This window comes from Bombus terrestris, chromosome 6 (assembly GCF_910591885.1).
Source record: "Bombus terrestris chromosome 6, iyBomTerr1.2, whole genome shotgun sequence".
NCBI classification, from domain to species: domain Eukaryota; kingdom Metazoa; phylum Arthropoda; class Insecta; order Hymenoptera; family Apidae; genus Bombus; species Bombus terrestris.
In genome coordinates this window covers 1,466,923-1,482,452 of record NC_063274.1, presented here as the reverse complement: position 1 = coordinate 1,482,452, position 15,530 = coordinate 1,466,923, and the positions used below count along the sequence as shown (strand labels likewise).

Below are 15,530 nucleotides of genomic sequence, written 5' to 3'. Positions count from 1 at the left end.
TCGTACCTGATAATGATCTAATTGCAAGAATTAATGAACCAGTTTCAGTATTATTTCTTTAAAAATTTATTACTGATGGTGTTGCACGGTAGCGTTAGTCTATTGTCGATAACGCTCTTGGTTTTGGTTAATTTTCAAACGAAAAATTACCAGCCTTGAGTTACACGAACCAACATTGAACTGTCTTAACGCTTACACAGCCTTCTCCAAACGCTAAGTTTATGTAATCAGTAACGTATAATTCGTTACAAATTGATAAGTATCAGCTGTTTGTAGTCGCTAACGTTCGATGCATGTGTATTATTGCAAAATGTTTCTTGTTCGATGTAGCTGCTAACCACCAACCGTTGGATAAAATTTAATACGTAGTGTTCTAAAAAGAACACATTCTATACGAATCAATCGGAAAATTCACCTCAAGAGAACACATTCCATTACCGTTTTGTATGCGTATAGCTCACATACATATTAAACTGGTATTTTGAACATTAAATCACTCACTCTTATTTTTATAATGATTTATATTATATTTACGCAATAACGTTTACAGAAAAATATTCATCAAAAATATAATACATTCTCTGCTTAAGATATTAATAATATTTTAAGATTATTATTATAGCTACATAGTTATATCAATATAATATTTTCTTGATTACATTGTAATTTAATCACAATTTAAGGATAATTATTTTTTAAACTCCACTGTGAGCCTTGATCCAGGACCGCAGATTAGCAACGTTGGTGTAAACACCAGGATAATTGGGTTTGGCGCACCCATAGCCCCAGGACACTAGCCCATACAGGATCCCATCACCCGTCAAAGGTCCACCAGAGTCACCTTGGCAGGCATCCTTTCCACCTGAGGTGTAACCGGCGCATAACATTCTATCGGTGATCTCGTTCATGTACTTGTAAGCATCTCCACACTCTGATTTGCTCACTATCGGAACCGATACTTTCATCAACTGTGCAGAAGTCGATCCACCTTCCTGTAACCATTCAGGAATTAATTTTCATTAATTTATTTTGCCAAGAAGATGAATTTCGAGCAATTAACTTTTATTAATTTTATATGAAAAATAGTATAGATACTACAAGTTTGGAAAAATACTGGTTAGTAAATCTAATAATTATCCCTTCTCAATATGAAATTTAAGTTGAAAATTAAGTTGATTTGAAATTTAAGAGCTTGTTTTAAAGAGTAACAGTTGAGCAACAAATGATTTTTTAGATAAATAATTTACTCTCGTTTGACAGTTAAATGGTCGATCGACATACCCTAAGCGCTCCCCATCCAGTCACGTTCACCATCTTATTAGGCAAAGGTTCCGTGTTTGCCGGTTCTATAGGTCGCACATTCGTATCAAACTTGATTGTGCCATCAATCTGAATCACAATTTTTATCGCATTAAGTTCAACAGTTCTTTGCTACTAAGTTAAAATGATCGATAGTATGAAATAATTGTATTCGAACTAAACTAAAAAATATCACAATCAGTAGGTGATATCAAGATTTGTGTATGCTATAGTGTTACAATTAATTACAATGCAATATAATATGTTATTGAAACGATTCTCTTAATTTAATTACAAACAAGTATTTCTGATTATCACGTAACAGCGATACTAATCGCAGTTAATCAACAAACTAAAAATATATTCAATGCTTCGTTCGAAATCCGTAGCGACAATTAAAATAAATATCTATAAATAAATTGATGATATTGTACTCGGTATCATTTTCATTCTATTATTGCCTTTCTCTGTTTCCTTATATCGTTCTACAGCATTGGTACAGTGTTATGTACATCTTGTATGTAATAACAAGAGTATTAAGTTTTATGCGTATTTTTTAATTTAACGCGAGTTTTATGAGTGCAAAAACGATACAAAGAATATGTTTCAAAGATACAAAGTATATGTTTACTCGATAGATATTGAAAATTCAAATTCATTTATTTCACATATATATATGTATACATCTGATATTTTATATACATATACATATGATATTTTACATAGACACATACATATGATATTTTACTTTTGGCAATTTTTGTATGGAGAATTCAGAATCGGCATCTTTCTCCCAATTACCTTGTCATAATCGTTTTATAATATGCAATATTTTTTCTACGTACCTCCAAAAGGGCGACGTCATAATCGATGGTTCGCGAATTGTACTGAGGGTGTCGAATGATATTTTTTATTCTATAACGAGTGCCCAAGTCTTTGTGACTGCTACCAACTCGTACAGTATATCGACTCGGAGCTGATCTGTAATCGATAGAGCGTCAAAATACCAACCAGCCCGGATTTCCTTCGTACACGATGTACATACAACGAAATGCACTTTGTTGGTTTTCCAAAATATGCGTACGGTGTTTAACGACCTTATTGTTATTGCATAATGGCCGGCGATCGAAATGGAACGCGAGCCACAAAGCCGATTTAATATCGCGATAGCTTTAATAATTATTACTGTAATGAGCCAGTGAACATTGCGATGCGCGAAAATACCCGGATCATCCGTATGATCGTATCATGGTACTTCACCCCGCTGTTCGCCGGATTCGATTATTCGAAATGGCAAAGTAAAAGTAACATCGACTCGTTGACAACTATAATATGGCGTCATTACAACGAAATTGTGACGTTGTCGTGTAGTGAAAAGGTCTTTAATTTTACTATAAGGATATTCGTTTTCGATGTAATTGATTAATATTTTCTAATTTTTAATTGCTATCGCGGCATCGTAGATGAAACATAGAAACCGAAAGGTCACGTAATTAAATTTTAGACAACTGTATTAGAAGTGATCGAGTTCAACAAATTCATGATAAACGAACAAAATGATTTGAGAATTCTAAAAATAACGATAGAAATTATCATAATTTACTTTCAACGGAACACGATCTTAGTTGCAAACATTCCTGCAACACCCTGGTATCAATAGAACGTATATAGATAGAATTTTATGAAAAAAAATCCCTAGCTAAATTCTTCCTACGATAAACGGTTTTCCTGTTAATTAATTTTAGCATTTTGTCCGCGAAATATCGGTTTAATGGATCAGCCAAGAGATTAACGCGCGTAGGATAAATTCAATTAAAGTTCGTTGAACGCAATCAAAGTCGAGATTACTACGTTTTGGTCCGGAAGATTCATACGCCACCAATGTGAAGCAGACGTTTATTCACGGTTGCTTAACGCACGCATTACTGTTAACTTTATGTATTTGTGTTATTACCCCACGCAATGAGCTGCAGTGATGGCCCAATTACTACTGATGATCGAGCCACCGCAAATGTGTCCGCTAGTTTGCAAACTCAGTTGATGCGGATGTTGACCTATGTCGACCTCGCTTCCTCCGATGATTTGAGAGTCCGGAAACAGAGAGACCGGCTTCGGCACAGAGCCTGTGGCATTAAATTAGAGAAAATGAAGTAAGGAGATTCATTAGAGAAAAACACGATAGATAGGTGGCAATATTTGTTATTCTTTTGTTTGTAATACCACTTGATGATTATGATTAATACGACACGATTAAAACAACCCGTTATGGATCTAAACACGCGAGTCTTTTGAAAATAGCTTAGTTAAAACTTAAAAATAGCAATTGTTGCGAGCAGCATTTTTTTTTTTTTTTTTTTTTTTTTTAAGAACACATGCACACCCCTTTCTATTTCACCCTCGCATTGATATACCACATGCAGTAATGGTATCAAATTACACAGTGCGAATCAGAAAACGAACTTATTTGGAAAATTCTGTAAAGTGTACGACGAAAGCAGTTGTAAGATTTCGATTCAATTTTTCCATCGAGCCGCAGCAATGGATTAAAGGCACTTATCATAATTAATTACTCTATGAAAACCAAAAAGTTATTTATTTCTTATAGTCTATAAAGCATAAAGCGTAAAGGCAACTTCAAAATTTCGATTCGATTATTACTCCTGTCTATTTTACTTTCATACGTTACAATGTAATTACACGGCGCGAAAAGCAAGAAAGAAATGTTAAGTTTGTAACGCGTAGCGATCGTATAAGAGAGTTAAAGGGCTGTGGAAATCCCTTTGCTCGCACTCACCGAGGCACCCGACGATGAAAGCAGCGAGTAAAACAATTCGCAACATCTTAGAACAATATGAAGACTGCGCGTAGCGAACAGCTTTTATACGAAAAACTTGCTACACTGATTCAGCGAAAAATCCTTATCTGAAGACAATGCACCGTGTTTTGTACAAGTAGCACATGGTGCAGACATTCGTAATGTCGCAGTTACAAGGGATGAGCGGGGGAAGAAAGCATAGGGGACAAGGGCGATGACGGATCGCGTGGGAGAAGAATAGCTGTGCCTTTTCGTAAACGCGATTGCAACGATATCACGAGATAAGAGTAGCGTCGTAGTATGCGAGAGGCGCGATAGGATTTTGAATAAGCGCACACTTTGCTCGATAAGGAATTTTCAATGATCTTGCTGCACGTTCTCCCCTGTGCACGTTTTCTGATCACAATGAAGCTCGGTCTTGCGACGAGCTTTCGCGACAGATTGCTCGAACCATGCTGCGTTATTACGATGAAATCTCCTTAAGAATCGAATTTTCCTTGCTGCTGCGCAAATTTTCCATCTTTTTCTTATAAGCACGCTCGCGTTACAAACGCGAATTATAAGCTATGTGGCTGGCTGTAGTGTGTAACACGTAGACTGGGGATTTTTACACAAATTCACATCTTTGTAAACACGAACGACGAAATAAATTCCAAATAGCGATTTTCTACTTTACTTTGGATAATTTATTTATTTCTGCATATTGGCTATGTATGTTCCGTACATGTTTGGATCTTTCAATTTCCTATAAATATATGTATAAATACATCAGATAGGTAATATGGAAATTAAGAGGAGAAGAAATGATAGAAAGAACATTTTTGGTTCGGTCGTGGAAATTTGAAGTTGTCGCACATTTTAATCCCCTCGTCTTTCATCCAGTTACTTTTAAAATATTCATATAAAATTACGAAACTTCGTAAGAGACTCTTGCGATAATTCATGCAAAATTTTACAGTAGAGAAATAGATTCTATGGGCAAATTATTTACTATCGTAGTATATGCTCGCATAGGTAATGATACATCAACAAGCAAGTATCGTGTCAAAAAATAATTTGTTAGTCGATGGAATTGAAGTTGAACGGAGTCGAAACGACAAACTACGAACTATGAATAAAGAAATCGATAAAAATATTACAACTGCTAAATAAATTATTATTACACTCTCTGTGTTAATATCTTCTATCGGAGATTAATTTTAGTTTGAAACGATAATTGTTCGTCTATGTTCAAGTTTATATACATATGTATATAACGATATATAAAAATCGATATATTACATCGAACGTAAGATCTGCCCTCTTACGAATGAAATTTTAATTTGATTTTTCTGGAAAAATCGTTAGAGCCATAAAATATGTCGAGCTTCATTTCTCTCTCATTTTATATTATTACATCACGTTTTCCGGCATATTCTAATTTAGCCTAATTGCTTCAACGACTGACGAAAATATACGATCTCGACATAACGACATTTTTTATCTGTAATAAAGCTAAATCATCTTTAAACGTCGTGATTTATTTAAATTTACAATTGACAGTGTCGCTATTTTCATAGGATGTTATTAGCAACCGGGGACCGATTGCTCGTTCGCGGTTGGTCGTTAGAATTTGAAGGCTAATTGCACACGTTGATTTACACATTTTGTCAGCAAATATATGGATCACTAACGATTGTCCTGCGATTAAACATCCTGCAACGACCGATTGCCGCACGCCACGATTCCATGAAATAAAGCGCAACACAACCAATGTGTATTAGCTCGTAGCAATTCTAAAAGTCAATCGCGTAATCGGTTTCCCCGGCAGCTTTGTACACTTTGTCATCGAATTTTAGTTGCTATCAAAATTAATCATGTTTTTTCTTTATCGATCTGCCTTCGATCAGTCATAGGTTACATTTTATTTCTCGATAAAACGACCACGAGATGATAATACAGCGATTTCTCCCAGGTAAAGATTCGCGCTTCGATTTTCAGAATTCTTTATCCATCTGTTTTTACGTTGTTGTTTGTTTACGAAGATCAAAGCCTCGTTAGAACGTTATTACTCTGCTCGTATCTCAACATCCTTAGCTTAATTTACTTTGTATCTACGATTCCATCTCTCGAACGCCTTTATGCTATTTTTTCTTCTTATCTTTCTGCGCTACTCCTACTTGTATACTGTAATACGAAATGCGATTATCGTTCATTGCATTACCACGGATATGCTGCGTCTAACACAGTCCAGCAGATTCGATCACCATAATAGTATCTAACGCTAGGAACAAAACACGTAGCTCGGAACATGCACCGCTCTACCCTCCTACCCTTGTCAGCTTTTCGCGAGAAAACGCATTTTCCAGAAGCCCCGTTAATCGTCAGAAGCGCGATAAAGAGCCAATGACACGTTTCGTAACCACGTACAGCTACTGCCAAACAATTATCGTATCTTTCATATTTATCTCTTTTAATGCTGAAATCAATTATTTACCGCTTAATCTCCAATTAATTTCATCTGTATTTTTCTGCCGTTTTGTTCGCCCAAGTCGTTGCAGTCAATCGAGATACTTCAATGTTATCGCTGTAATCTATTAATCCGACTGCGTACGATGCGTCGATCAGAGATACGTATCTTGTTTATTTAGTAAAAAAATCAGTCACGATCGATAAGCGAAAAACTGTCTGAAATGTTTAGGACAGTTTCGATAAGATTTCCTTTTTATAACCGCATCGAGGATTGGAGCGGATCGATCGACTTACACGACAGTTTCCTCGTGCCCCGTTATCTCGTTACTAGTTAGCCAGACGTGGCAGAAGAGGAAGATCGGTAAAATTGGTTTTCATCGATGACGATCGAAACGATGTTCGAATTCTTCGACCGGTAGCTCGATTCGTTTTCCTACTGACGTTCCTCGGGACTTTTAATCCGCAAAGAGAAGCGAAACCGTGAAGACAACTGGAAGAGGAATCGAGCGCGAGTCCCATAGCTTTAGTAGCAAAGATTCCATCGACATCGTCTGGCTCATTGCTAATTAATTAGTTTTCGATCCGGCCGACTTTCAATGGCCGCTCCATCCGCTTTTTTCCCCTTCGACGATAACCTCGCTTATTCCACGGCAGAACTTCTCTAATAGAAATTCTTGCTGCAATTATTTCACAGGTAAAACGAGTTGAAAGCCGGACTTACGATCGAGCGGAACGAGTCGCGCTGCTCCGGATAAGGCACGAAGAAACGTGAAATGTTCCGCCTTTAAGGGAACACTTTCGAACGGTCGCGTTGAAAGCACAAGTACCGTGTCAGAGAACGTTCTTAGTCGCCTTTGCTATGGCTGTTTTCACAAAGCGCTTAGTCGGTCGATGAATTGGCGAGTGCGTAATTAGATTTACGGACTCTCCATATGCCGCGATACTTTAACCCGTCAGCGAAATCGTATCTTAAACAGAAACTTCTCTAATCACGGAATTAAAAGAAAAGAACAAAGAAATAAACCAAAGAAACTACACACGTGTTAAATTCTATGCAAAAACACGAAGTTCCATATCGTTGGAAAATTACTTAATTTTAAAGATGATAAGAAAAAAATCATTATTCGTACGCGTGATCTCTTGTTTCAATTTCACGCTAAAGATTTTGTTAAAACATTGGTAGCTCTATTTTCTCCGCGCGAGGGTTAAACGCAACGACTCCCAAACGCGTCACGCATAAAACTTGGAAAACAAACTATTCGCATAAAAAAAAAAGAAAAGAAAAGAAAAAGTCCAGTATATAAATATTTTAATCGGGAAGGAAAAATAGATTCGACATCTCGTAACAATATCTTTAAAATAGCACAAACTGTAGCAAGTGAAACGTTCCGCAATACCCAGGGATATGCGGATCGCGCGACAGCAGGCAGCGCTGTCTACTTATACGCCATATTTCGAGGATTGTTACGACGGAATAAAAGAGTAACACGACAGGCTGTGCACTCGCCGACATCGGTCTCGCCACCAGCGATTAACATATAAATCAAATCTCTGCCAGTGCGACCCATCCGCCGAAAGCTCGACCCGAGCTACCCTTCCTATCCAAGCTCGCCAGATTTGCCAAATCTGGCTGATGCCAGCGTAAGATACGTGTCTCTGGCAGCCTGTGCTCATCCTTTGGATAGCTTACGAACTTTCGTCCCGTCGCAAACCCGAAACTCGTCGTCGATACAACCTACGATTCTGATTGAATATGTCACGGAGATGAAACCGGCCGCCTGTCAAGAATCGACGAGACTTTCGCGACCAAACTTCCTGCAACTTACCGCCAGCGCGCGAGAAGCTTCGCGAAAGGTTCGAGAAGATGGTGATTCGGTATTCCTAGCGATCGTCGAAAGAGGTCGTTTTTCGAAATATCGGACAATTTAGAAAGGATGGAAGCTCGAGTAGTTTGTACGTCGTAGATTGAAAACGGATCGTTCGCTATTTGGGTGTTAAGATTTTCGGGTACGACGATATCATTCGATAAACGCGGAAAATAAAGTCCATCGTCGTCGATATTTTTTACGTTTATGCGACCTAGCGACTGCAAAGAAACGGTTCTCTGATGGAGAAGAGTCGAAGAAGAGAACGATATTATTTTTCAGAATAACTGATAAATCCATAATGCTTTGTAAGAAACGAATATTAGTTTAAATGTTAATTGCGTTATTTAATTTAGTTTGGTCGTTAATAATATCCTTCAAACGTTGGCACGCCTAATCTTAAAATCAAATAAGACTGTAGTAACGTGGAATCGATCGATAGCATATTGAATTTCAAAATTATTTCTCTGTAAAAGATAAATACCTTTTATCATGTTTTTCATCTACCATTTCTATTTCATAATTGAAGGCTGAACGATTTTATATGTGATCGATCAGTCCCACGTTACGCATCGAAATTGCATACGTGGTTTTGAAGTAAAACATTCTTTAAACGTATCGAAGGTATCGAAGATATTAAAATATTGTTCGTCTTAGTAATCATACCTTTACCTTCCATAGAACTTTGTCAACTTACCAATTATTTTTTAAAAGTTCACATCTTTCGAGAAATTGTTCTTATCTTGAATCGTGCGAATGAGCAGACTTAAAAGCAATCTTGCGATCGATGTTAGTATCAACGAAATCGTCAGCCGGCAAAACGGAGCTATTGATACAGCGACGTCAAAATTTTCCAGTAGCTCGAAGCGAGAATTCGTCGACGAGAAGATTGCCAACGTAATTTGAACGGAAAGAATGGGAGGCAAAATGTGTGACCAAGGCGACAGATCGCCGTAAGTCTGCCGTGAAAGGACTAACGAGTGCCATCCTGCAAGAATTCTTCGGCCAACCGCCGCTATTTTCTGCTTCCTGCATTTTCCCCTCGTACCTGCCCGTGCGTCTTCTCGTTTCTTGTTTCTTCTCCTTCTTGTCGTCCGAAGTTTGTCTTTTCTCGTCCAGTTCGCTATTAGTTCATCTTCGATTCTGTTCCTCCGACCGTTTTGGTACTACGTCGATTGGATTCCTTCTACCGACGATGGTCAACGTCGAAGATCTCGTGATTACTACGAGACAGTGTGTAGCTACGTGATTTCGAAATCATCGTCGGTGCTGATTGTCGAAAATTTCGAAAATTTCACACGTACGTGTCGCGATATTTCTTTCTTTCACTCGTGGAAATACAAGGGGAAGAGTAATTTTGAAACGGAGATATTTGAAAATACGACGAGTAGAATGGAAATCGACACGAATCGAGCGGATCGAGTAAATCGGATAACTACGAAGTCACAGTTCATTCTTTCTATATTTGTTGCGTTATTCGCGATATAAATACCTGTAACGAAATTTTAGTCCGCGATCAAACGAGCAGTTTGTCCAATGATTGAACGTAAACTCCTATTACACGCGCGCAAAATCATTGGTAACAAGAAGAACTAGACAAATTTTGTTCTATAAACATCGGTTATTCAAACTGCGTTAAACAAAAGTATTATTTACATATTAAAATTGTTTCCTGTTTGCACGTATACGTATCCGTAAATGGCCTATTTATGCAACCTGCACTTCCATCCTCATAAAATAGCTTTTGCCAGTCAAAAAGTTTATATATTATAAAATGCTAATTCCTTTCAAACTTTCATGAGTAAATATCAAAATTTGCGTAACTTCTTGACTCGTCGAGAACTCGACCAGAAGTTCCCAATCACCGTGTTGCAAATATTTTTGCGTATTACCGAGAGCTATGTTACGTGATAGACTAACTACGTACGCTCTCCATAATTCATATAAACCCGACATAAATTATACGATGTGGTAAATGTATTAAATGGAAACTCGCTAGACACTTTCGATTCTTCCTCCACGGCGGCAACACCACCGATGCGCTTAAACAACTAAAACACGAGACATATTGAATACATAATTGGCTTGCAGGATTGTTGCGAAGTCTCGGAAGGCGCGAGGATTACCGTGAACCTGATTGCTCGGCAGCTTTGTGACGCAATTTGGATTTTCCGCCCTTATCCCCTCCCACGCTTCGTACCTCTCGAGTTTACGTCGAGGCTACACGATACTTCCAAAGCGTCGTACAGACTGAACTCCCTTCCTTATTAAACTGTCCAGTAAATTGAATAATGAAACGGTGCACATCCGAGCAGGAAAACCGGAGAATCGCGCAATTGTAGAAAGCGCGTAATTCCGATTTTCTCGGATCGACTACCAAAAGCACGGATCGACGAATGTCCGACTCTAAAACGCAACATCGGTTAATTCATAATCGGCTCGCGTAGCGTCATCGTCGTTATAGATCTCATAGAATCCAAGCACGGCGAAAGAATATAAGTTCGAAAGAGCGAATCTTTATCGCTGTAACAGCGGGCGCTTTGTGCATTAAATTCAGTCGCTGCGCGCACCATATTGCGATTTGCATGCGTTTAAGACTAAATAAACACGTACAGCTGCAGGGCCGCGGCACAGCTCGTTGCCGAAGTTTAAACAGAGTTTAAGGTTCAAACTCTTATTTTGCGGTGCATCTGTTCCGCGCTGGTGGAAGTAATTTATTACGTCGCAAAACTCGTGTCTCCCCGCGTTGCATAGCATTTTCTGCTGCACGCACACTCGCCTACGAACAGCTAAAGGCCGTAACACGCGAACAAAAACAAAGAAGAACGAAAACCATCGGAACGCCATCGGTTATTAAAAAACCAAACGAAAGAGGCGCACTCGCGAACGTATCGTTTCTTCCATTTGTAAGCGAGAAAACTTGCGTGGTAAAGTTTGCGATACGGAAATTACGCGACGAAGTAATAAATCAAACGGAGATAAACGACAGATGCTGATGTCGCGACAAGGGTGAGTAGGATAGAGGGTGAAACGCAGGACGAAAAAATATAGAAAAGCGCGGAACGTGTCGCCCGTAGGTGAAAGAAGTTGCGTCAAGGGAAATAGTAAGTTTACGGGCGGCGTGTTCGCAGAAGCGGACGAAAAGTTCCGAGAAAACAATGACGAAATAAAACGCCGTAACGTATGTACCCAGGTTTCACGGCAGCCTTGGGCGGTCGTTCTTCCTTCTCGTACTCGTACGCGAACGTTTCCCAACGAGCCCGCTTTTATGCACTGTACGACCTCGGAATGTTAGCAGTGGCAGCTACCGGGTATAGAAATTGTAAGTAAAATTCAGCGACGGTACACGAGGGTAGAATGGCTGAAAAGATCCGAAGTCAACTTTCGGGGTAATTCGTAACTGAAAATACCCCTTCAAATTCAGTTTCCGTGACGGGAAAGCGTGCACGACCTTTCCGTTCTCCGTCAAACCGTCAAAGGATGAATGCTTCCCTTCTTTCCCTTTGTTGCGCGTGTCTATTTGAATTTGTTCGATTTGATTATTCGTCTCGGATAAATTACCTAGGAGTTACGTGAAATTCGGTTTTGGCAAGGCTAGGGGCTGTACTATCGGGAAAAGAAACGCTTGATGCGACTATCGTTCGGGTAAATTATTTTGAAAATACGTGAAACGCCTTTTCCGACGAGACCTCGCGCTTCGGTCGTGATAAAACATAAATTCTAAAACTATAAATTCTCACGAAACTGAAACACACGTATTCGTGCATGTAATTGAAAACACTTGCATATATCGATCCAGACAGTTCTTAACTTTGCTACAAATTGATATTTATAGCGAATTACTATTTATATATAATCTGCCTATATTCGTTCTTGCGGTTTAAAAGCTTAAAATTTTAATTCATGAAATACAGCTACCGTTGCCCGTATATGAATATAAATAAAATGATCGCGTATAGAAATAGTCTTAGAAGGAAAGTCTGTGCAACGTTATACGAATGCCTGCATCTTCTCATAAATACGTTTACTCAATCGCGATAGTATAATTGCTCGTACAGTGAGAATTGTTCAAAAAGCTAGGAATCAAGTTTAACGAGAAGCAAATTGAATAATTAGATCGACGATTAGACGCGGTATACGCAGCTTGAACGCTCGATTCGCGGTAAGACGGTACCCTCATCGACCTCGTCTCGATGCGATTGTTAGCTTATTTACACCATGGATGATTAAAGCGAGTACACTCCGATACAGCCTTTAGCGTAGTGCGCTAAAACAATACGTTATTGTAAGTACAATGGCCTTCGTTACATCTGGCCCGCGAGCAATTAGCTTTTGTATTTCAGTCTCACGTATTGTCCGTCGTACGCAGCATATATGTGTATACTTATGGGACAACGGAATTTCTCTGAAATTTGGTCTACTAATACGCAACATCCGCAAATTTTTCTCTTTTCTCCATACCGATTCGCTAATTACCCAGTCGTAGATGGAATAACACGTATCGAAATAATTTTTAACGTAGTTGAATTTTAACGATGTATTTAATATTTTGTGATATCGATCGATCGATTGCGATATCGTTCAAATTTTCTCCCGATAATCGTTGTTTTATTCGTACTTCGATTAAAAAGTATCCATTGTAATTGATATAAATTTTCAAGCAATTTATAAGCTAATTTATTTGACTTTCAAAGAGACTGTAATATCTTCCAAGTTTAATTCATCAAGTAACACGATTTGTTTAAAAAAGCTTCAATGGCTATGACTTTTGTGGCATAGTATTTTTGGTTCAAAGGTTGCCTAAACATATAAACGCGTAACAATACGCGGAAAGAAAAATTTCCAAACTTTACTCTCGATATTTTGATTTGGTTAGCCTGCTCGCTCCGACTATCTGATAGATAATTTTCGCCTGAAACGTTGTTCGTTTTATTGCCAAATCGCAGTTGCGATCGCGCGCAATCGAAATCAGTCATGCCTTTCATTAGTCATTCGCCTGTCAATCACACGATACAATATATTTCTCATTAAACGAGCGAGAATAACATTGATTTCACGTGTATTTTTATACGTAGGTACATTTATCCGACACGGAAAAAAATGTATCGATCATTTAATTAGAATTTACGGTACAGTAGGATCCATGAAGTGGAATTATAATTTATACGCTCGTATAACTATCGGTGTATATACCGATGTATAGGCGACAAAAATTAATATTTCTTAATCACAGCAAACGTAACTAAAATAATCGTAAATTTTTTCTCGTCAGTTCAATCTTTAATTAACAAATTGATGGAAAATGCTTCAATGGCTTAAACGGAAGGTTCGATAAAACATGGTACGATGGACAATATCACGAAGGATAACGTCGATAAAATATCGTTATGAAAATTCGTAAAATTGATTGCGCTAATGATACTATTGTATACTAATACTAGTGAAATTCGTTTGATTTTTAAAATTCATTATTAAAAGCTAGGAGGATACAATGACAAAGAAGCTTTCGTCGAGTGAAAGTCGTAGGATGCTCTTAATGCTGCAACGAGAGGACATTGGAACGGCGAATGACACACGTAACTACGGAATTCCTACTAGCTCGGTCGCATAACGGAATTTCTACTCTTTGCCGCAACGGGATCGTCGCAACGACCAGGTAAACTTTTAATACGAAATTCCTCACGCGACGATGGCGTCGCACCGATACGCCGGAATTCTTTGCCAACGCAAATGGACACGGAATTAACTTAGCTTGACGCGAACCACAGTCGTAATTAAAACGGCTGCGTGCGATGAGCCTCGTCTTAGGATGGATTAAACGCGATTTAGCACGAATCGAGGAATTTAAATAGAGAATATGAGAGAGAATGGATGCCGATGGTTAACAATGTATAAAGCTTCAGACCATAACCTGGATTGCTCCTCCCCTTTCTTTCCTTTTTAATTTAATACAAATATCTTTTGTTCGTATCGTAAGTCTTAGCAAGTTTAAATTAACAAGAATAACTCGAGTAAAGCCTTTAAGAAGGATTATTTCTGTTTTCGAACGAACAGCTCGTATCCGTGGATTTGTCTACGAATTGCGTCTGTAAATTATTTCTCGATAAACATAGTATTGAGATTTCACTGTCGTCAGAAAGGATAAAAGCGTAAAGGATTAAGGATAATGGAAGTATATTTCACATAACGTAAAAATCATAAAACTTTGAATTTATGGTTTTGCCATATCTCGCACGATTTCGCAAAACATTCGCAACGATACGAAAGCTAGCAATTATTTTGGAGGGCGATTACAACCCTATGAACCGTTTCTTTCCGAAATAGAAAGTGGTTTCGTTTATTAACGTTAGCCGGGCTACGTCTAAAAAACAATTCAAATTTTTCTGAATTTTCGAGCTGCCAAACTTGCCTTGTCGATAATAGCGTCTATATTGGAAAACAATGTACTTTTAATAAAATAGTATTCTTATCGTTACACTGTACGCCTATACAATTTCAACATATTGAAATATCGTACGATATTATCAAGATATGTTTCAGAAAGTTTAGCTCGCATGAATGAAACAACCAGAGTAAATGAAAGTAAAACTCGTTAAAAATAAAACGTAGAAACAAGGATTTCGAATCGACGGAATATTCCATACGTGCGAATCTCGTTACAATTTTAATAACTCTCTTATACGAGGCGGTATTCGTTCGGGCGCAACTTTGATTATCACAGACAGGAAATACATTTTTTTTCAGAGAGTATCGAGTAAATTCTCTTAGCGATGCATAAAGAGTTAATGTCTCGAGTTAAGTAGTTGGTACCTCGAGGTAGTCAACAGAACGGTCGTTAGCCAAATATATACGCGGAGACCTGAATAATTTCCGCGTTTAAACTTCGCGTACCACGGAATTTAGACTTTTATAGCCACTTTGGTATATGAGTTAACCAGTATATTTCTTGATGTATTCCTTGAAACGCTATTTAAAAACTGACTCGTACGAAGGCAAATATCATATTTATTGCTTTGTCGCATACTATCCGTGCATATCGTCATAGTTTATTGCCTCTGCATTATACGAATTTAAACCGAGAATGTTGTTTTCGGAAGATC

General features: G+C 38.1%; 1 protein-coding gene across 1 annotated transcript; it reads right to left on the bottom strand.

Moving 5' to 3' along the window:
- Positions 1-517: 517 nt before the first annotated feature.
- LOC100646690 (trypsin-2) lies at positions 518-4,223 on the bottom strand. The gene is made up of 5 exons (XM_003402867.3): positions 4,094-4,223; positions 3,254-3,422; positions 2,145-2,280; positions 1,282-1,389; positions 518-992 (listed from the first exon to the last, which is right to left on the bottom strand). The coding sequence occupies exons 1-5, from the start codon at positions 4,137-4,139 to the stop codon at positions 696-698; spliced, it is 756 nt and encodes a 251-aa protein (XP_003402915.1). The 5' UTR covers positions 4,140-4,223; the 3' UTR covers positions 518-695.
- Positions 4,224-15,530: the final 11,307 nt, after the last annotated feature.

Bases quoted from the DNA above. Each gene is read 5' to 3' on its own strand.
- LOC100646690 (XM_003402867.3), bottom strand. From the start codon at position 4,139: ATGTTGCGAATTGTTTTACTCGCTGCTTTCATCGTCGGGTGCCTCG. The intron at 1,390-2,144 runs GTACGTAGAAAA...ATTGTGATTCAG, and splicing joins ATGACGTCGCCCTTTTGGAG to ATTGATGGCACAATCAAGTT. The intron at 993-1,281 runs GTATGTCGATCG...GAATGGTTACAG, and splicing joins CTGGATGGGGAGCGCTTAGG to GAAGGTGGATCGACTTCTGC.